This window comes from Oncorhynchus tshawytscha, linkage group LG21 (genome assembly GCF_018296145.1).
Source record: "Oncorhynchus tshawytscha isolate Ot180627B linkage group LG21, Otsh_v2.0, whole genome shotgun sequence".
Classification (NCBI taxonomy): domain Eukaryota; kingdom Metazoa; phylum Chordata; class Actinopteri; order Salmoniformes; family Salmonidae; genus Oncorhynchus; species Oncorhynchus tshawytscha.
In genome coordinates, this window is record NC_056449.1 from 39505066 (window position 1) to 39528852 (window position 23787).

Consider the following 23787-nt stretch of genomic DNA (forward strand, 5'->3'; position numbering starts at 1 on the left):
CCCCAGTCATAGACTGTTCTCTCTACTACCGCATGGCAAGCGGTACCGGAGTGCCAAATCTAGGACAAAAAGGCTTCTCAACAGTTTTTACCCCAAAGCCATAAGTGTCCTGAACAGGTAATCAAATGGCTACCCGGACTATTTGCATTGTGTGCCACCCCCCGCCCCAACCCTTCTTTTAGGCTACTGCTACTCTCTGTATATCATATATGTATAGTCCCTTTAACCACATCTACATGTACATACTACCTCAATCAGCCTGACTAACCAGTGTCTGTATGTAGCCTCGCTACTTTTATAGCCTTGCTACTGTTTATAGCCTCGCTACTGTTATTTTTCACTGTCTTTTTACTGTTGCTTTATTTCTTTACTTAGCTATTGTTCACCTAATACCTTTTTTGCACTTTTGGTTAGAGCCTGTAAGTAAGCACGTGACGAATCAACTTTGATATGATTTGAATGGGTGAAGACAAAAGAGCTCTTCCGTAGGTGTACCAAAACATTCTTGGGCCATTTTGTCAAAAGTGAGAATACAAATTTATCAACTTTCAAAGCAGAATTATTTTCCCATTGTTCCTCAACTGTAGTTGATATAGTACACCTTTATCCAATGTATTAAAAAAAACACCATTTCACATTTTGCTACACAAGACCGAATCAAGCCAATCGGTCACATTTTTCAAAATCAAGTCTGAAATTTCCAAAATGGAAATTACAAATTCAAAAGCCTTTTTAAACCTCAAATACAAATTGTACATTTCCTGCAAAAGGGTGTTCACATTAAGATCCAGAAATAAAACAACAGATTTCGCCCATTAAATTTGTTTCCTTGTAGCAAGTATGGGACATAAAACTGAAAGACAATCACCTGAAGGCAGGTGTGATTCAACTCACTGCTTGTGCCCCATTTCCACTCTCCACTTCCACTTTTTTCAAACACAAAAAAAATAAGTAAATGTACAACTTTAAATGGGAGATAGACTCAATGGCGCTGCCCATGCTGTCACAGACGCCATAATGGCACAGATACAACGTTGCAACCTCTTTCCATGTCCATTGAGATGCTTCTATACATTTTTAGATGTTCACAACTGATTAGGGTTCCCTGGGAAACATGGTTCCTACCATGTCACATAAGCTTCGTTTACACCTTGTGCTAACATGTATGTTTCCTTATCTGATCAGTATGATCTAATCACTATATGATCAAGGTTTGTTGCCTGCACACATGGTATTAAAATGTGTCTCTTATCAAGCCACAGTGTCCGCATTGTGAACAGATTTCCTTGTATTCTAATTATTTCACAGATTAACTTTTTTTTAATAATACTTATACCATCAATATGTCTTAAAATAAATAAATAAGTCAATGATGCTACCTGTCAATGATTTTAGAGGGTGTTATAATTATGATTTAAATGGTTTGACCATTTGCACTTGTGGTCAGGAAGATGCGTCTTTTAAAACGTTTACACCTGTCTAAAAATGTGGGCACCATCAGAATGTGGACAACAACAGGTTAAAAGGACGCATGCAAGCACCAGTTATAAACGGGGCTAAAAGACACAAAGGAGACGATGAACTCATTTTATTTCTAGATCTGCATTTGTGTCAAATCATGATTTTTTTTTTAATTGCCCAAAAGACAAAAGTGACAACAGTACCAAACATGAAGTCAAATAAAAATGTGTCTATCTTTGATAATTTACCCAGGAAAGAGCTGAAAATAGCTCATATTCATATATGTAGCCTTAGAAATAAGCTAAATGAAAATCAATAACCTGCTAATATCCGATAACCTTAATACAGTATATTAGCCATTTCTGAGACTCACTTCGATAATTAATTTGATGATACAGCAGTAGCAATACAAGGATATAACATCTATAGAAGAGACAGGAATGCTTATTGGGGACGTGTTGCTGTATATATTCAGAGACATATCCCTGTAATGCTTAGAGAAGATTTTATGTCGGGTGTTATTTAAGTGCTGTGGTTCACTTGGCGCATCTAAAGCCTTTTCTTTTGGGGTGTTGCTATAGGCCACCAGTCAGTATCTAAATAATATGTGTGAAATGCTTGATAGTGTACGTGATGTTAACAGAGAGGTCTACTTTCTTGGGGACCTGAATATTGACTGATAATCATCAAAGTGCCAGGCTTAATAGGAAGCTCCTCACTGTAACCAGTGCCTGTAATCTGGTTCAGGTTATTAATCAACCTACCAGGGTGTTTACAAACACTACAGGAACAATATCATGCACATGTATTGATCACATTTTTACTAGTACTGTAGAACTTTTGTTGGGGAATAATCAGAATCGGTTGGTAACATAGGTAAGATGTTTTATATTCATCATATGTTTGTAAGTTACTTCTCATCAGAATGTGTTTGTATAATACTGTGGCGGGGTTGCAGTATCTGTTCTATGTCAAGACTAAGTTGTTTGGGCCGGAGAGAGGGGAGCGGTCAAGCGTGTATCTCTTGGCTCCACAATGTCTGTGTGCCAGTCAGTGTGTCTCTGTGATCTTGTCAAGATAGGATGGATTTGATATATGCCTGTTGATATGGAGGATTTGTTTATGGATCTGAGTTTGAGAAGAGAACATAGTTTAGGAGACAAAGCTGAATGATTTATTATGTCTATGCTGTCTGACTATGTGTGTCTTTTGCTATAAAGGATCTCAGTTGCAATGTGTAAGGGACTCTCAGAGAATTAATTTATAGACACTGAATTGATCTGAAAGTCACAGGGTTGTGATGGAGCTCATATAATTATAGATGGACTTTGTGATAACTAACTCTGATTTGTGTGTGGTTTGCTCTCATGATTTGGTAAATAGAGGAAATTTCCACGACATTTGGCGACGAGGAGGGATGTGAATCTTCACTCGGTGACCGTTCCTGACGATCTAGGTAAATAAATTGTGCACGAGGGATCCCCTAAACTTGGGATCTTAGGAAACCACACTTCGGGAACGAAGCAGATGGACCAACCTTTGATCTGAGAGGAAGCGAGCCGAGTGGATACCACATCTCGAACTGAGTTTTTAAAGAAAAATGTGAGCGAACCACACACAGATTTGAAGTCTAGTTTTTTAATTATGCCTGTTACGTATACTCTGAGCGTGAATTCCTTTGTAAGGAAGGCACCTTGGCGGCGTAAGCAGGGCCGAGTCAGGGAGAGTAATCTGGGGTTTGTGGACTCAAAAGATACTCTGCCACTGTCCGGTTGCCAGTGACCAAGAGCCTCCTGACACTGAATTGATCACAGTGGGGATTTGGTGAGGTCTGTCGGGGTGAGTGGCCAAAGGGACTGTGCATTCTAGGTGAAACACAGCATTTGGTGAAGCCCTATTGGAAAGAAGGACCTCATTCTGTGCGTCTGTGTGATTGTCTAAGTGACCCTCAGATGTGGTGAATTCCAATTATTTTAAATGTGCTAGTCAGGTATGCCCTGGGTTACTCTGTGTGAGTATTTTGTTATGAGATCACTAGGTAATAGTTGTCGGACCGTTCTGTGTAAGCGGGGTAGGGTTGACTCTGTGTGGGCAAACCTTTTTATGTTCTGATGTTCTGTGTGGACGTCTGACCAGTTCTGTGTGAACATCTGACCAATCCTGGGTGATCCTGAAAGTTCTAAGATTTCTTAAGTTTTATATTGATTCTGTGAATTATTTGAAATTATGATACATTGTATGTGTGTGTATAATCAATTACTAGAGATTTGATAAAGTAATGCTGAGAATGATTAGATACAATTTAAACCACCCATTCGTAGACGTACGTAGGTTTTGAGTTGGTATCTTAAATGGATAATTTGATAAAAAAATGAAGTTTTTAAGCACTATTAAAATAATCTACAAAATCTGGGAAATTGAGCTCTAGAAACTGATTAGAGTGTGTCCACTTTTGGTTATCTTACCCTAACGATGTAACTATAAAACGCATATTGGATTATCTCCGTCTGGGTGAAACATTTGAAATTAAACTGCCCTTAAGGTCTGAACATGTTATATTTTTTCTTCCCAGGATGAGAGACTATTGGTAAATAGAGGGAATTTGGTAAATAGAGGAAATTTCCACGACACTTTGTTCTAAAGTTGTATCTGTACCCATTGGATGCAGTGATCAAAATATAGTGGCTATATGCAGGAAAGCCAAAGTTCCAACAGCTGGGCCTTAAATAGTGTAAAAGAGATCATACAAAAGATTCTGCTGTGACTCTTATGTGGATGATGTTAAACATATTTGTTGGTCTGATGTGATTAATGAGGAGCATCCAGATGCTGCATTTGATTAATTTATCAAATTGCTTCCTCCAATTATTGGTAAACATGCACCTGTTATTCCCGAAACTGACTGGATTGACGATGGATTGATGGATTGATGAGGAAATGAAAAACTGTATGGATGAAAGAGATGGGGCAAAGGGAGTGTCTAATAAGTCTAGCTGTACATCTGACTGGCTGACTTACTGCAAATTGAGAAATTATGTGACTAAACTCAACACAAAGAAGAAGAAACTGTATTATGAAGCCAAGACCAATAATATGAAGAATGATGGAAAAAACGTTGTAGTACTTGAAATAAAATTATGTCTAGAAAGACCGATTCAACTCCATCTTTCATCAGATGAGATGGCTTATTCATCACAAAACCATTTGCCAATAATTTTTAAAAATGTTTTTGTATTTGACCTCCTTTTTCGTGATATCCAATTGCGACCTTGTCTCATCACTGCAACTCCCCAATGGGCTTGGGAGAGGCGAAGGTCGAGTCATGCGTCCTCCAAAACATTACCCGCCAAACCACGTTTCTTAAGACCCACCCGCCCTACCCAGAAGCCAGCCGCCCTCTATGGGACTCCCGGTCACGGTCGGGTGTGACACAGCCTGGGAACACTGCGATGCAGTGCCTTAGACAGCTGCATCACTCGGGAGGCCCTGTTGCCAATTATTTATTCATTTTAATTCGTTGGCAAAGTGGGCAAACTTAGGCAGGAAATGCCAAAAACAAACAGTGAGCCATCATACTCATGCATAAAAAAATCAATTATGAAATAAAAACATTGCATTTTGTTAAGTTAGTGTGGAAAAATTGTTATTGATCAATAATGACAAATCTCTGTGCATTGAAAACTTAGATGGAAAGCTAGCTGACTCTATAGCCACTGCTATCTGTCATATCTTTAATCTGAGCCTAGAGGAAAGTATTTGTCCTCAGGCCTGGAGGGAAACCAAAGTAATTCCTCTACCCAAGAATGGTAAAGTGTCCTTTACTGGTTCTAACAGCAGACCTATCAGTTTACTACCAGCTCTTATCAAACTGTTGGAAAAAAATGGTGTTTGATGAAATACAATGCTATTTCTCTGTAAATGAACAACAGACTTTCAGCATGCTTATAGAGAAGGGCACCCAATATGTACTGCACTGACACAAATGACTGATGTCATGCCCTGACCTTAGAGAGCCTTTAAATTCTCTATGTGGTTGGTCAGGGTGTGACTAGGGTGGGAAATCCATGTTTATATTTGTTTGTTGGCCGAGTATGGTTCCCAATCAGAGGCAGCTGTCTATTGTTGTCTCTGATTGGGGATCATATTTAGGCAGCCCTTTTTCCCACCTTCTGTTGTGGGATCTTGTCTTGTGTTTGCACTCCTAGCTTTATGTTCGTTGAGTTATTTATTGTTTTTGGTGGAACATTTATAATTAAAGAAAATGTACGCCTACCACCATGCACATTGGTCTTCATTTAACGACGGACGTTACAGAAGCTCCCACCACCAACGGACCAAGCAGCATGATCAGGTGGACTGGACTTGGGAGGAGATCCTGGATGGTAAAGGACCCTGGACGCAGGCCGGGGAGTATCGCCGTCCGAAGGAGGAGACAGAGGCAGCGAAAGCGAAATGGCGACGATACGAGGAGTTAGCTCAACGAAGCAAGCACGAGAGGCAGCCCCACAAAATATTTGGGGGCGGCACACGGGGAGATTGGTGGAGTCAGGGTTCAGACCTGAGCCAACTCCCCGTGCTTACTGTGGGGAGCGTGTGACTGGTCAGGCACCGTGTTATGCGGTGATGCGCATGGTGTCTCCAGTGAGCATTCACAGGTCGGTACGCTCTGTGCCAGCTCCCCGCATTTGCCGGGCGGAAGTTGGCATCCAGCCAGGACAGGTTGTGCCAGCTCTACGCTCGAGACCTCGAGTGCGCCTCCACGGCCCAGTGTATCCGGTGCCTGCTCCACGCACCAGGCTTCCAGTGCATCTCCCCAGTCCAGTGAGACCTGGTCCGGTTCCACGTACCAGGCCTCCAGTATGTCTCCTCAGCCTGGTAAGCCCTGTGGCAGCTCCACGCACCAGGCTTCCAGTACGTCTCCTCAGTCCGGTGAGACCTGTTCTGGCTCCACGTACGAAGCCTCCAGGGATAATCCATGGCCCGACATCTCCAGTGATGATCCATGGCCCGGAGCCTGTAGTGATGATCCATGGCACGAAGCCTCCAGTGATAATCCATGGCCTGGAGCCTCCAATGATAATCCATGGCACAAAGCCTCCAGCCTCCGGTCCCCAGTCTGGAGCCTCCAGCAACGGTCCCCAGTCCGGAGTCTCCAGCGATGGTCCGGAGTCTCCAGCGATGGTCCGGAGTCTCCAGCGACTGTCCCCATTCTGGAGCCTCCAGCGACGGTCCGCAATCCGGAGTCGTCAGCGACAAGCTGCAGTCCGGAGCCTCCAGCTGTGGTTCCCAGTTCAGAGCCTTTGGCGATGATCCACGGTCCGGTTCCTCCGGCAACGATTCGCGGTCCGGAGTCTCCGGCGATGATCCATGATCCGGTTCCACAGAAGCAGATGGATCAGCATAGGGAGCGGGGGCTACATCCTGAACCAGAGCCGCCACCGAGGGTAGATGCCCACCCGGACCCTCCCTTATAGGTTCAGGTTTTCGGCCGGGAGTCCGAACCTTTGCGGGGGGGGGTACTGTCACGCCCTGACCTTAGAGATCCTGTAAATTCTCTATTTGGTAGGTCAGGGTGTGACTAGGGTGGGAAATCTATGTTAATATTTCTTTGTTGGCCAAGTATGGTTCCCAATCAGAGGCAGCTGTCTATCGTTGTCTTTGATTGGGGATCATACTTAGGCAGCCCTTTTTCCCACCTTCTGTTGTGGGATCTTGTCTTGTGTGTTGCATGTGTTTGCACTCCTAGCTTTACGTTCGTTGAGTTGTTTATTGTTTTTGGTGGAACATTTATAATTAAAGAAAATGTACGCCTACCACGCTGCACATTGGTCTTCATTTAACGACGGACATTACAGATGATTGGTTGAAGGAAATTGATAATAAGAAGATTGTGGGAGCTGTACTGTTAGATTTCAGTGCAGCCTTTAACATTGTTGACCATAACCTGTTATTCAGAAAATGTTTGCGTTATGGCTTTTCAACCTCTGCAATATTGTGGATTTTATTTATGTATATTTAACTAGGCAAGTCAGTTAAGAACTAATTCTTATTTACAATGATGGCCTACTACGGCCAAGCCCAGCCGACGCTGGGTCAATTGTACGCCGCCCTATGGGACTCGCAATCACAGCCGGATGTGATTCAGCCTGGCTGGATTCAAACCAGGGACTGTAATGACACCTCTTGCACTGAGATGCAAGAGAGAGCTGCGCCACTCAGGATTAAGAGCTATCTATCTAATGGAACTCTGAGGGGTTTTATTTAATGGAAGCCTCTCTAATGTCAAATATGTAAAGTGTAGTGTACCACATGGCAGCTCTCTAGGCCCTCTACTCTTTTCTAGTTTTACCAATGACCTACCATTGGCATTAAACAAAGCCTGTGTGTCCATGTATGTGGATGTTTCAACCATATAGCAACTACAGCTAATGAAGTCACTGAAACCCTTTAGGAGTGAGTAGACAGTAATACACTGGTCCTGAACATCTCTAAAACTAAGAGCATTGCATTTGGTACAATTTATTCCTTAAGTTCTAGATCTCAGCTGAATCTGGTAATGAATGTGTGGCTGTTGAACAAGTTGTTGAGACTAAATAAACTGTCATGGTCAAACTGTCATGGTCAAAACATAGAGATTCAATGGTTGTAAAGATGGTGAGGGGTCTTTCTGTCCATAATAATGAGTTGCTCTGCTTTTATGTCATCCCACTCCAAAAAGCAAGGCTTTAGTTTTGTCTTATTTTCATTATTGTCCAGTCGTGTGGTCGAGTGCTGCAAGGAATGACCTAGTTGAGCTGCAGCTGGCCCAGAACAGAGCGGCACATCTTGCTCTTCATTGCCAGTCTCTCTTGGCGTTGAGGAGAGACTGACTGCATCACTTCTTCTTTTTATAAGAAACATTCATGTGTTGAAAATTACAAATTGTTTGCATAGTCAACTTACACACAGCTCTGACACACACACACTTACCCCACCATACATGCCACCAGGGGTCTTTTTACAGTCCCAAATCCAGAACAAATTCAAGAATGCGTACAGTATTATACAGAGACAGTATTGTGTGGAACTCCGTTGCTCAAATGAACCGCAAACTTGGTTTAAAAAAAAACAGTTAAAGCAACACCTCACCCCACAACGCCTCTCCCCTATTTGACCTAGATAGTTTGAGTGTATGTATTGATATGTAGGCAACATTTTTAAATTGATGTAGTGCCGTCCTTGAGCTGTTCTTGTCTGTTAGTATTCTGTTTAATGTCATGTTTCATGTGTGGAGCCCAGGAAGATTAACTGCAGCTTTCGCAACAGCTAATGGGAATCCTAACGAAACATCCCAAAACAATTCTATATTGTTTAATTACAAATTAGTATTAACTAGCATGCCAAAATATAAAAATTAACACAGGAGATGACAGTAATGCATTTGTTTAGGCATCATATGATGTTATAAAGATGACTGCAATTTTAGCAAACCTACTAAAATCTTTGTAGTAATGCGAAATATCAATATGATATATATGTATATATTTTTAAAACATGTACAAAACATTTCTAAGACTGGGTAATGACTTTGGTGTAATTCAGATATAGCTTCCAAGAAAAAAAAAACCTTTTTGAAAACTTTTTGTTAGATTTCTTTCCTTTCGAAAATAACTATATCCAGCTCACAGTTGTTGAGCAACATGAGTAACTTTCTCAAATTGTTCTGGTAGAACGTACCCGGTATTGCACTTTTCAAACTCTTTATCTTCAGTATTATTCACAGTGATCCTTCTTCAAAATGTTTTGTCTAAGAGTAGAAATCCAGTTTAGCAACAGAGATGTAGTAAAAATAGAAAAAGTACATTTAATTTTCAGGTGGCTAAAAGCGAGATATACATAGGAGTATAAATCGAGAAAAAATATTATGTGATGAGACAAATATAGAATGTTGCTGTATAAATGTAAAAGTAATTAATAAATGTAATTTCTTTCATTGTATGATATAGAGAACATTATTGTCTGATCATTATTTTCTGATCATTATTTTCTGATCATTATTTTCTGATAGAGCATTTTAACAGAGTAAACAGACCAAGGAGAGTGTGGCAGAGTTTCCTAATATTTTTAACCACAACTAACCACTCACTGTTGATCTGTAGATATGGTAAAGTACCTTCTTATAATCAAAGATAAAATACTTTCAAGTGGACAATGAAAATCACTGTTAATGGAAACATTGGTTTGTGAGGAATGCAGTAGAGGTTTGTCTTTACAGTAGAAAAACTGAAGGAAAAAACATTCTCAGTGGTGACATCAGTGGTGACATCATATCATGTGTTCTGTGTGGCATTCCAGAGGGTTGTAGGGATTGTAGTCCTTAAGGTATTCTCACAACTACAACACAGGCTCCAGCCCTTCCAATGTTGAGATTGACCTCCTGTTGGAGACATACAGTAAAGGGTAAAGAAAGGTCATTCAGTCCGTCTTAAAAAACGATTACATAATGGAAATTAAAGGTTGTGCCTGGCTATTGTAATTCTGGGTCGAAAAGCATTCTAAGAAGAACTAAGGAATGATTCAAGTTACCTTAGTCCATTCATTGTTCTGTGCATCATAGGACTCAACACTGTTCAGGTAGGACGTTCCATCGTATCCTCCGACAGCATATAGCCTGTCCCCTAGCAGACAGATACCTACAGCATCCCTAGGGACACTCAGAGAGGACACCGTGGTCCATGTGTCTGTTTTGGGATCATACCTGCAGTGACAGAGAAGAAATACAAGGATGAAGAGAAATACCTGAAGAAGTGTAGTGAGCACTGGGGTATTTAAGAGATACAGAGCAAAGATTAAGCTTGTCCATGGATGAATTCAACAATATATTTTGAGTGGGACAAAATATTTTGTTGTATTTTTATTTTTTTCAAAAGTTTTTTAAATAATATTTTCTGTTTAATTGTTTTGACACGATGGTATTCTGTTCATTGATAGGGTTACATGCAGTGTGTATTAGATACAGATTGATTTTTACAGAACAGCCAGCAGAGGGTAGCAGATAATCACACTGCTAAAACCAGCTCCAATGGAAACAATGACGTGTCTTGGGTTTGACCTGTACAAGCAGACAGACAGAGATAATGGCTGTGTTCAAGAGGATCAACCCTGTCATGTGCCTGGGGGTAAATTGTGACTGATCTACAAATAATAATGAGTAGTCATTTATGACGCAAGGTTTTTTGTAGATCTGTCAGTATGTAGTCGGCCTGCGATGTGAAACAATCTCAATGTCTGCGTTTGACACTGCAGCCAACTTTAAAGGCAAGTTGAGACTGACTGATCTACAAATCACCTTGCATCATAAATAACTACTCACTATTCCTTTGTAGATCAATCATCCAATCACAATTTACCCATGATACATCACGGTTTTGATGCTATCGAACACGGCCAATGCCTCACCTCAAGGGACATAACAAGACACACACCCAACTCTTTGTTTCTATGCGCATAGCCTGAAATGTCCCAACTCTTTGTTTTCATACACACAGCTATACTTCACCCTTATAAAATCTATAACAAGACACAATGTTGAGTTTTTTACTCTAGTACAGTACTGGGATAGGCTACTTCCCAATTCTAGTACAGTACTGGGATAGGCTACATCCCAATTCTAGTACAGTACTGGGATAGGCTACATCCCAATTCTAGTACAGTACTGGGATAGGCTACATCCCAATTCTAGTACAGTACTGGGATAGGCTACATCCCAATTCTAGTACAGTACTGGGATAGGCTACATCCCAAATCTAGTACAGTACTGAGATAGGCTACATCCCAATTATAGTACAGTACTGGGATAGGTCACATCCCAAATCTAGTACAGTACTGAGATAGGTCACATCCCAAATCTAGTACAGTACTGAGATAGGCTGCATCCCAATTATCTGCACTTCTCCCAAAAGTGTGCACTGACATCTCTGTCATGGATTCAAAAGCATTGGATTGGTGTAAGCCTGGGCTAGAGGGAGTTTTCACATTGTTAAATGCATTTCGGGAAGTGTGCAACTCCCAAGAATCAATACGCAGCCATATTGTAGACCAGAGCTATGATTGGTTGTCTTCCTCTCTACACAGTCTGATAGTCTGGGACAGTGGTTGTTTACCTCTCTACACAGTCTGATAGCCTGGGACAGTGGTTGTTTACCTCTCTACACAGTCTGGGACAGTGGTTCTTTACCTCTCTACACAGTCTGTTAGTCTGGGACAGTGGTTGTTTACCTCTCTACATAGTCTGTTAGTCTGGGACAGTGGTTGTTTACCTCTCTACACAGTCTGTTAGTCTGGGACAGTGGTTGTTTACCTCTACACAGTCTGCTAGTCTGGGACAGTGGTTGTTTACCTCTCTACACAGTCTGGGACAGTGGTTGTTTACCTCTCTACACAGTCTGTTAGTCTGGGACAGTGGTTGTTTACCTCTCTACACAGTCTGTTAGTCTGGGACAGTGGTTGTTTACCTCTCTACACAGTCTGTTAGTCTGGGACAGTGGTTGTTTACCTCTCTACACAGTCTGTTAGTCTGGGACAGTGGTTGTTTACCTCTCTACACAGTCTGTTAGTCTGGGACAGTGGTTGTTTACCTCTCTACACAGTCTGTTAGTCTGGGACAGTGGTTGTTTACCTCTCTACAGTCAGTCTGGGACAGGGGTTACCTCTCTACACAGTCTGGGACAGGGGTTGTTTACCTCTCTACACAGTCTGTGACAGTGGTTGTTTACCTCTACACAGTCTGTTAGTCTGGGACAGTGGTTGTTTACCTCTCTACACAGTCTGGGACAGGGGTTGTTTACCTCTCTACACAGTCTGTGACAGTGGTTGTTTACCCTCTACACAGTCTGTTAGTCTGGGACAGTGGTTGTTTACCTCTCTACACAGTCTGGGACAGGGGTTGTTTACCTCTACACAGTCTGGGACAGGGGTTGTTTACCTCTCTACACAGTCTGGGACAGGGGTTGTTTACCTCTCTACACAGTCTGTTAGTCTGGGACAGTGGTTGTTTACCTCTCTACACAGTCTGGGACAGGGGTTGTTTACCTCTCTACACAGTCTGGGACAGGGGTTGTTTACCTCTCTACACAGTCTGTGACAGTAGTTGTTTACCTCTACACAGTCTGTTAGTCTGGGACAGTGGTTGTTTACCTCTCTACACAGTCTGTTAGTCTGGGACAGTCGTTGTTTACCTCTACATAGTCTGATAGTCTGGGACAGTGGTGCTTTTACCTCTCTACACAGTCTGTTAGTCTGTGACAGTGGTTGTTTACCTCTCTACATAGTCTGATAGTCTGGGACAGTGGTTGTTTACCTCTCTACATGGTCTGAGAGTCTGGAGCAGTGGTTGTTTACCTCTCCACACAGTCTGAGAGTCTGGAGCAGTGGTTGTTTACCTCTCTACACAGTCTGTTAGTCTGAGACAGTGGTTGTATACCTCTCCACACAGTCTGATAGCCTGGAGCAGTGGTTGGACGCTGGGGCATCATGACCACCCACAGCATAGAGGAAGCTGTTGTACGTGGCCACACCCACCCCTCCTCTCCGCTTCGCCATGGGGGCACACATACTCCACTTGTTGGTGTGTGGATCAAAGCATTCCATCGACCGCAGACATGAGCTCCCGTCCCGACCGCCAACTGCAAACAATCTGTAAGGACAATAAAAGTGTTACAAATCGTATTTTGGATGTTGCTCAGATATGAAATCTTCTTTTAAGGCAGGGAAAATCTCAGGCTTCCTTAGCAGAGAGGAATGGAGGGTTAAAGGAAACATCTTCCTTCCTTGTTGTCTATTTTTTTTTTACCCAGATTCGGGAAGACAATCTAAAAAGGGTTTTATAGAGTGAAAACACACTGCAAAATGGTCCGTTGTTGTGTGGCGTTATGTAACGTAGAGCTGTGGTTGTCTAGGCCCAGGCTTACACCCGTAGAAAAGCATTCTTGTTTTAATACGAAGGCTAGGCATTCGCCAAAATGTCTTACATAACAAGAAGCAGAACTATTTTGTCCTGTCGTGCTGGTTATCAGCTTCTAGTGTGTAAGAAATTCTCCTTTTCATGTTGTGCGTTATGTCATAAATAAAGCTTGTGATTTAGTAACAACTGATACTGTCATAATGTTTTAGTACAGCCACTTACTTCCCGTTGAGTGCGGTGACTCCCATGGTGCTGCGTGGGGTGGACATGCTGGCCACGTAGTTCCACTGTCTAGCCTGGGGGTCCCACCTCTCCACCGTATTCAGGTAACTCCATCCATCATGGCCGCCTACTGCATACATGGGGCCCTCCAACACTGTTATACCTGGAGAGTTACAAAGAGGAGGGAACCATCAACCAGAGCCTACACTGTGTTTGTGTTTGTGTGTGTGTGTGTGTGTGTGTGTGTGTGTGTGTGTGTGTGTGTGTGTGTGTGTGTGTGTGTGTGTGTGTGTGTGTGTGTGTGTGTGGCTCAACCAGAGCCTACACTGTGTGTGTGTGTGTGTGTGTGTGTGTGTGTGTGTGTGTGTGTGTGTGTGTGTGTGTGTGTGTGTGTGTGTGTGTGTGTGTGTGTGTGTGTGTGTGGCTCAACCAGAGCCTACACTGTGTGTGTGTGTGGCTCAACCAGAGGCATCAACCATGATGCTCATTTTAGAACAGCTAAAGTGCTGTTGGATGAGTCACCGTTGTGTGGAACTGTCTGAATGTAGGCTATTCTATTCTCCAAACAGACCTGGGTTCAAATACTATTTGAAATAATTTTAAATACGTTATTTCCCCTTGATTAAACTTGCTTGGCTTAATGGAACCAATAGAATAATCACAAAACTACAAACTCTGGACGCCCAGAACCAGGCAGGCTAGGGCAAACTTAGTATTTGAAAGATTTGAAATAGTACTTGAACCCAGGTCTGTTGTCCAAACAGGATGGATATAAAACACTGTTAATCCTGCTATTGCTGGGGTCACTGAGGAAAGTGATTTTCCAACAACAATGAATAGGAAGTTACTGTACAACACAATAGATAGATTTATCCAGTGCATTCGGAAAGTATTCAGACCCCTTGACTTTTAAACACATTTTGTTAACGTTACAGCCTTATTTTAAAATGGATTAAATTGTTATTTTTTTCCATCAATCTATGCACAATACCCCATAATGACAAAGTGAAAACAGGTTTTTAGGAATTTTAGCAAATGTACAAAAATAAATAAAATAGCATATTTACATAAGTGTTCAGACTCTTTGCTATGAGAGTCGAAATTGAGCTCAGGTGCATCCTGTTTCCATTGATCATACTGGAGATGTTTCTACAACTTAATTGGAGTTCACCTGTGGAAAATTCAATTGATTGGACATGATGTGGAAAGGCCCACAGCAAATGAGGTAGAAGGACTTTTCCTTCCAATCGAGACAGGATTGTGCCTAGTACCCGATCTAGGGAAGGGTACCAAAGCATTTCTGCAGCATTGAAGGTCCCGAAGAACATCATCATTCTTCATCATCATCATTCTTCATCATCAGCCTCCATCATTCTTAAATGAAAGAAGTTTGGAACCACCAAGACTCTTCCTAGAGCTGGCTGCCCAGTCATGCTGAGCAATCAGGGAAGAAGGGTCTGTTTATTTTACGAGGCAAGTCAGTTAAGAACAAATTCTTATTTCCAATGACAGCCTAGGAACAGTGAGTTCCTAGTAGTTCCTAGTAGAGTTCCTATGGTAGAGAGGTCAGACGGAAGCCACTCCTCAGTATACAGCCCGCTTGGAGTTTGCCAAAAGGCACATGAAGGACTCTCAGACCATGATAAACAAGATTCTCTGGTCTGATGAAACCAAGATTGAACTCTTTGGCCTGAATGCCAAACGTCACATCTGCAGGAAACCTGGCACCAAACCTACAGTGAAGGATGGTGGTGGCAGTAGTACGCCTGATTACCAACAATGAAGAGACAGCCTACAGGGGTGGAGGTGAGGGCCCTGGAAGAGTGGTGCCAGGAAAATATACTCTCACTCAACATCAACAAAACAAAGGAGCTGATCGTGGACTTCAGGAAACAGCAGAGGGAGCACCCACCTATCCACATCAACGGGACCGTGGTGGAGAAGGTGGAATGCTTCAAGTTCCATGGCATACACATCACCGACAAACTGAAATGGTCCACCCACACAGACAGTGTGGTGAAGAAGGCGCAACAGCGCCTCTTCAACCTCAGGAGACTGAAGAAATATGGCTTGGCACCTAAAACCCTCACAAACTTTTACAGATGCACAATTGAGAGCATCCTGTCGGGCTGTATCACCGCCTGGTATGGCAACTGCACCGCCCACAACTGCAGGGCTCTCCAGGGGGTGGTGAGGTCTGCCCAACGTATCACCGGGGGTAAACTACCTGCCCTCCAGGACACCTACAGCACTCGATGTCACAGGAAGTCCAAAAAGATTATCAAGGACAACAACCACCAGAGCCACTGCCTGTTCACCCAGTTATCATTCAAAAGGCGATGTCAGTACGTACAGGTACAGCAAAGCTTTGACTGAGAGACTGAAAAAAAATCTCAAGGCCGTCAGACTGTTAAATAGCCAGAACTAGCACCTTAGACGTTACTGCCCTATATACATAGACTTGAAATCACTGGCCGGTTTAATAATGTTTACATATCTTGAATTACTCATGTCATATGTATATACTGTATTCTATTCTATTCCACTGTATTTTAGTCTATGCTGCTCTGAATTACTCATGTCATATGTATATACTGTATTCTATTCTATTCCACTGTATTTTAGTCTATGCTGCTCTGACTTTGCTCGTCATTTTTGATTCCATTCCTTTAGATTTGTATGTGTATATGTTGTGAAATTGTTAGATGTAACTTGTTAGATATTACTGCACTGTTGGAGCAAGAAACACAAGCATTTCACTACACCCGCAATAACATCTGCTAAACATGTGTATGTGACCAACAACATTTGATTTGATTTGAATGTGCTTTGGGGATATTTTTCAGCTGCAGGGAAACTAGTCATGATCGAGGGAAAAACTTGAACCCAATCGAACATCTCTGGAGAGACCTGAAAATACCTGTTCTCGACTCTCCCCATTCAACCTGACAGCATTTGAAAGGAGACTAGTCAGGAACGAGGGAAAGATGAACAGAGGAAAGTACATAGATCCTTGATGAAAACCTGCTCCAGAGCGCTCAGGACCTCCAAATGGGGCGGAGGTTCACCTTCCAGCAGGACAACAACCCTAAACACACAGCCAAGACAACACAGGAGTGGCTTTGGGACAAGTCTCTGAATGTCCTTGAGTGGCCCAACCAGAGCCCGGACATGAACCAGATTTAACATCTCTGGAGAGACCTGAAAATAGCTGTGCAGCAATGCTCCCCCAATATTTGGAAAAAGTCAAGGAGTCTGAAAACTTTTCGAATGCGCTGTATATATTGTCTGATAATGTTCTGGTTTAGGGCACAACATTATTCTAAAGGAACATCGGGTATAAAACATTATACATTCTGTACGAATTACGTTAAACCGAAATCGTAATTTTAATTAAACCAGTTGTGGTTGATTTGACATGTGAAAAAGTTGTTCCCTTCTTTTCTCAACAGACCATAGCCAGCAGCACATGCAGCTCCTCACATCTTCACAGGAAAACCGTGCTCACCACAAGCAAAGAATAAGAGCTATCTGCTACAGCCCCGATGAAAGGAGACCCGGTAATACTATTCACTGTAACCTCTGGGGGAAACATGTTCACCCATAGCTCATAAATGTCAACCACACATCTCACAGACGAGTGAGATGAATACTTGACTAGAGATCCTCAGTACACAGGCATAGACCAATTCCAACTGTGAATCAAGCCATTCCTGATATGAAACGTATTGGTAGTCTGCCAAGGTGTTATATAGGAATAGTGTAAGTGAGAGAGAGTGAAAGAGAGAGAGAGAGAGAGAGGCAGAGAGTGAGAGAGGGGCAGAGAGAGAAACAGAAAGAGACAAAGAGAGGTAGAGAGAGAGAGAGAGACAGAGAGAGAGAGAGACAGAGAGAGACAAAGAGAGGTAGAGAGAGAGAGGGGGGTGAAGAGAGAGAGAGAGGCAGAGAGTGAGAGAGGGGCAGAGAGAGACAGAGAGAGACAAAGAGAGGTAGAGAGAGAGAGAGAGAGAGAAAGAGAGAGAGAGAGAGAGCGAGAGAGAGGAGAGAGAGAAAGAGAGAGAGAGAGAGAGAGTAGAGAGAAAGCGAGACAGAGAGAGAGGGTCTCTTTAGGTAGGTCACCCCTTGGCAGCAGTACTGTAGACGACTTCATCACCGACCTCAACCCAGAGTCTCTCAGAGCCTTCACAGTCAGCCCACTAACACCTCTCTCAGACCACAGTAAAATCACAGTGTATCTGAGAAGAGCGGAACCCAACCATGAAGCATCACGGCCCAATAAATTACATGGTACTAAACAGGCCTATGGATGGATTGCAAACAGTACAGAAATCTACCAAAAAGCAAATTAGTTGCCAAAAAATACACAACAAATGGACAAGGTTTTAGCCTTAACATTCTCCTACAGCAACAAAGGTGTAAATTTGGCAGTTTGGAACATAAACTTTATATTTAACAAATTAGCCTCCTTGGCTAATCGAAAGAAACATAAGAGTAAACCAAAAAATAATAGATAATGAAAAATGGTCTGATTATGATTGGAGAAATCTAAGGAAATCATTGAGAAATATATCTAATCAAAAACACAGAGAACCAGACAACAAAAATCTACTTGTTCAATATGGGGAAACACTGAAGCAATACAAACACACCTTTTAAGAACAGAAAAAGGATCAGCTGGATGGAATTGAGGAATCCGTAGAAACAAACCACATCTGGGAAAATTTGAATTGGCTATTCAAAATGGGGATATGTGGAGAAATCACTTTGCAAACCTCTAGAGCAATATAAACCTCTACAGCAATATAACAAAGAGCCCAGAACAAAAAAGATATACAAAAAAAATTAAAAATCCTTGAATTAGCAGCCAAGACTATCAGAATCGTGTAGATATCCAAATTCTAGAAGAATAATTTCCTTGATGAGCACAACGTCCTAAGCAGAAGCCAGATTGGATTTCTTTTTAATGATCGTACGACAGACCACGTTTTTACCCTCCATACTTCTAATTAACATACAAGTAAACCAAAAGAAAGGCATAATCTACTCGTGTGTTGTAGACCTCAAGATAAATTTGATTCAATTTGGCATAAACTAATATAAACTACCTGGGCTCTGACCGTTAATCACAGGTTCTGTCAGCCATTGGCTCTGACTGTTAATCACAGGTTCTGTCAGACCTGGGCTCTGACCGTTAATCACAGGTTCTGTCAGACCTGGGCTCTGACCGTTAATCACAGGTTCTGTCAGACCTGGGCTCTGACCGTTAATCACAGGTTCTGTCAGACCTGGGCTCTGACCGTTAATCACAGGTTCTGTCAGACCTGGGCTCTGACCGTTAATCACAGGTTCTGTCAGACCTGGGCTCTGACCGTTAATCACAGGTTCTGTCAGACCTGGGCTCTGACTGTTAATCACAGGTTCTGTCAGACCTGGGCTCTGACCGTTATTCACAGGTTCTGTCAGACCTGGGCTCTGACCGTTATTCACAGGTTCTGTCAGACCTGGGCTCTGACCGTTATTCACAGGTTCTGTCAGACCTGGGCTCTGACTGTTAATCACAGGTTCTGTCAGACCTGGGCTCTGACCATTAATCTAAAAAAAAATGAATAGATTGATATTACAAAAAAGGTCCGGAAATCAGGATGACAAATATAAATTCTATTTGGACACAGTTCTATTAGAACACACCAAAAAATACACGTATCTAGGACTAAATATCAGTAACACAGGTAGCGTTCACCTGGCTGTGAATGAGCTGAGAGACACAGTTCTATTAGAACACACCAAAAACTACACGTATCTAGGACTAAATATCAGCAACACAGGTAGCTTTCACATGGCTGTGAATGAGCTGAGAGACACAGTTCTATTAGAACACACCAAAAAATACACGTATCTAGGACTAAATATCAGTAACACAGGTAGCGTTCACCTGGCTGTGAATGAGCTGAGAGACACAGTTCTATTAGAACACACCAAAAACTACACGTATCTAGGACTAAATATCAGCAACACAGGTAGCTTTCACCTGGCTGTGAATGAGCTGAGAGACACAGTTCTATTAGAACACACCAAAAACTACACGTATCTAGGACTAAATATCAGCAACACAGGTAGCTTTCACCTGGCTGTGAATGAGCTGAGAGACACAGCAAGAAGAGCGTTCTATGCCACTAAAAGGAACATTAGAATCTAAATTACAATTAGAATCTGGCTCAAAACTCTCTAATAATGAATTTACCAACTGGGACAAACATCCGATCAAAATACTGCATGCAGAGTTTTTGCAAAACTGTATTGCAAGTGCAAAGAAAAACTCCAAATAACGCACGTAGAGCAGAATTGGGCCGATACCCCCTGTTTATTCGAATAGAAAAAAAGGGCCATCAAATTTTACAACCATCTAAAAAGAAGTGACCCCAAAATGTTCCATCACACAGCTCTACAATGTCAAGAGATGAAACAAGAGAAGAGTCCCCTCAGCCAGCTGGTTCTGAGGCTCAGTTCACTAACTCAAACCAACCCCGTAGAGCCTCAGGACAGCACTCAGACAGCTTGTTCTGAGGCTCAGTTCACCAACCCAAACCAACCCCATAGAGCCTCAGGACAGCACTCAGACAGCTGGTTCTGAGGCTCAGTTCACCAACCCAAACCAACCCCATAGAGCCTCAGGACAGCACTCAGACAGCTGGTTCTGAGGCTCAGTTCACCAACCCAAACCAACCCCATAGAGCCTCAGGACAGCACTCAGACAGCTGGTTCTGAGGCTCAGTTCACTAACCCAAACCAACCCCATAGAGCCTCAGGACAGCACTCAGACAGCTGGTTCTGAGGCTCAGTTCACTAACCCAAACCAACCCCATAGAGTCTCAGGACAGCACTCGGAAAATCTGTCCCAACTAAATCATCACAAAACAAAAAGAAACATATATCACCTATTGGAAAGACACCACAAAAAAGTAAACTTCAATGCAATTTGGCTCTAAACAGACAGTACATGGTGGCAGATTATCTGACCACTGTGACTGATAGAAAACTGAGGAAAACACTGACTAGGTACAGATTCAGTGAGCACAGTATAGAGACCGGTCGTCACAGACAAACCTGGCTGCCCAGAGGGGACAGTCTGGTTATAGAGACCAGTCGTCACAGACAAACCTGGCTGCCCAGAGAGGACAGTCTGGCAAAGAATTTTAAACTATAAAAGATAAAGAAAAAATCGAATATTTATTTATTGAAAAGCCAAAATATACAGTTTTGGTAGGCAAATATATGTCCTCCTGCAACAACCTGAGGGACAGCCAGTGACAATGTAATAATATTTCCCATTTATTTTGTTTTTGTTTTCATATCATGTCATGTTGCTTCTCAGCCAGGCTGTGACTGCTCTACTACTATTGCCTTAATCTATTATCCACAACTACTATTATTATTGCTGTTGAGAGAGAGAGAGAGAGAGAGAGAGAGAGAGAGAGAGAGAGAGAGAGAGAGAGAGAGATACAGAGAGAGAGAGAGACATACAGAGAGAGAGAGAGACATACAGAGAGAGAGAGAGAGAGAGAGACAGAGAGAGAGAGAGAGAGAGAGACAGAGAGAGAGAGAGAGAGACAGAGAGAGACAGAGACAGCTGAAGGGTGGTTCGATCTTACTGTCTTGTGGTACAGAGACGAATGTCTACTGTCCTGTACCACAAAAGCCTGGGCCTCGAGTAGAGACAGTAAAACACATACTATATCTGCTGGGCTTGTGCTGCAATAGTGTAGGTATAAAATGTAATAATAATTGGAAAAAAACTGTAAACCCACCGAGTCCGTGTCTGTGTGTAGACATAGGAGGCATGGTGGACCAGACTTTGTTTAAAGGGTTGTAACACTCCACCATGTTGGAAGTCTTCAGCCCGTCTCGGCCCCCCACCACGTACAGCTTGTCGTCGATCACTGCCACCCCGAACTGCAGCCTTCGGCCGTTCATCACCCCCGCCTGGATCCACGTGTTGGTCCGCAGGTCATACTTCTCTATGGTCGTAGATCCTATAGGAACACACAAGGAGATCTATAGATCCTATAGGAACCGTCAATGAGATCTATAGATCCTATAGGAACACACAAGGAGATCTATAGATCCTATAGGAACCGACAATGAAACCTATAGATCCTATAGGAACCGACAATGAGATCTATAGATCCTACAGGAAGAGACAAGGAGATCTATAGATCCTACAGGAACCGACAATGAGATCTATAGATCCTATAGGAACAGACAAGGAGATCTATAGATCCTATAGGAACAGACAAGGAGATCTATAGATCCTATAGGAACGCACAAGGAGATCTATAGATCCTATTGGAACACACAAGGAGATCTATAGATCCTATAGGAACACACAAGGAGATTTATAGATCCTATAGGAACACACAAGGAGATCTATAGATCCTAGAGGAACACACAAGGAGATCTATAGATCCTATAGGAACCGACAATGATATCTCTATATATATATGCTATAGGAACACACAAGGAGATCTATAGATCCTATAGGAACAGACAATGAGATCTATAGATCCTATAGGAACACACAAGGAGATCTATAGATTCTATAGGAACACACAAGGAGATCTATAAATCCTATAGGAAGAGACAAGGAGATCTATAGATCCTATAGGACCACACAAGGAGATCTATAGATCCTATAGGAACAGACAAGGAGATCTATAGATCCTATAGGAACGCACAAGGAGATCTATAGATCCTATTGGAACACACAAGCAGATATATAGATCCTATAGGAACACACAAGGAGATCTATGGATCCTATAGGAACACACAAGGAGATCTATAGATCCTATAGGAACCGACAATGATATCTATATATGCTATAGGAACAGACAAGGAGATCTATAGATCCTATAGGAACAGACAATGAGATCTATAGATCCTATAGGGACACACAAGGAGATCTATAGATCCTATAGGAACAGACAATGAGATCTATAGATCCTATAGGGACACACAAGGAGATCTATAGATCCTATAGGAACACACAAGGAGATCTATAGATCCTATAGGAACACACAAGGAGATCTATAGATCCTATAAGAACAGACAATAAGATCTATTGATCCTATAGGAACACACAAGGAGATCTATAGATCCTATAGGAACACACAATGCGATCTATAGATCCTATAGGAACAGACAATAAGATATATAGATCCTATAGGAACAGACAAGGATATCAATTGATCCTATAGGAACAGACAAGGATATCTATTGATCCTATACAAAAGGAGGATGATGCTGACGACTTCAGGTGATCCTTTTTAGAGGTTTAGCGTTGAATCTTATTCTGTTCTGATTCCTAGGACCCTCTATGTCTATCATAGTGCTTGATTATCCATCTACATTTTCCTAAATTGTGTATTTTCAAACACAATTGGTAATGTGTTCTATTAAATGTACACTACCGTTCAAAGTTTGGGGTTATTTAGAAATGTCCTTGTTTTTTTTAAAGAAAAGCACATTAAAGGCCAACATCCCGGAGTACTCTCTTCACTCTTGACGTTCAGACTGGTGTTTTGCGGATACTATTTAATGAAGCTGCCAATTAAGGACTTGTGAGGCATCTTTCTCTCAAACTAGATACTCTAATGTACTTGTCCTCTTGCTCAGTTGTGCACCGGGGCCTCCCACTCCTCTTTCTATTCTGGTTAGAGCCAGTTTGCGCTGTTCTGTGAAGGGAGTAGTACACAGCCTTCTACGAGATCTTCAGTTTCTTTGCAATTTCTCTTGTGGAATAGCCTTCATTTCTCAGAACAAGAATAGACTGATGAGTCTCAGAAGAAAGTGCTTTGTTTCTGGCCATTCTGAGCCTGTAATTGAACCCACAAATGCTGATGCTCCAGATATACAACTAGTCTAAAGAAGGCCAGTTTTATTGCTTCTTTAATCAGCAGTTAGCTGTGCTAACAAAATTGCAAAAGGGTTTTCTAATGATCAATTAGCCTTATAAAATGATAAACTTGGATTAGCTAACACAACATGCCATTGGAACACAGGAGTGATGGTTGCTGATAATGGGCTCTGTACGCCAATGTCTGCCGTTTCCAGCCACAATAGTCATTTAGCAATGTCTAATCTGAATTTCTGATCAATTTGATGTTATT

At 42.2% G+C, this 23787-nt stretch overlaps 1 protein-coding gene across 2 annotated transcripts in view; it reads right to left on the reverse strand.

The window, feature by feature from the left end:
- Positions 1–8796: 8796 nt before the first annotated feature.
- klhl4 (kelch-like family member 4) overlaps positions 8797–23787 on the reverse strand; it is a 44393-nt gene continuing 29402 nt past the window's right edge. For both annotated transcript variants that reach the window (XM_042303480.1, XM_042303481.1), the window contains exons 7-11: positions 21430–21654; positions 13625–13787; positions 12923–13135; positions 10027–10198; positions 8797–9877 (exon numbers count right to left, since the gene is read on the reverse strand). In XM_042303480.1, coding sequence (XP_042159414.1) covers positions 9818–9877; positions 10027–10198; positions 12923–13135; positions 13625–13787; positions 21430–21654 — 833 coding nt within the window. In that variant the 3' untranslated portion in view covers positions 8797–9817. The remainder of the gene's footprint in view (positions 9878–10026; positions 10199–12922; positions 13136–13624; positions 13788–21429; positions 21655–23787) is intronic.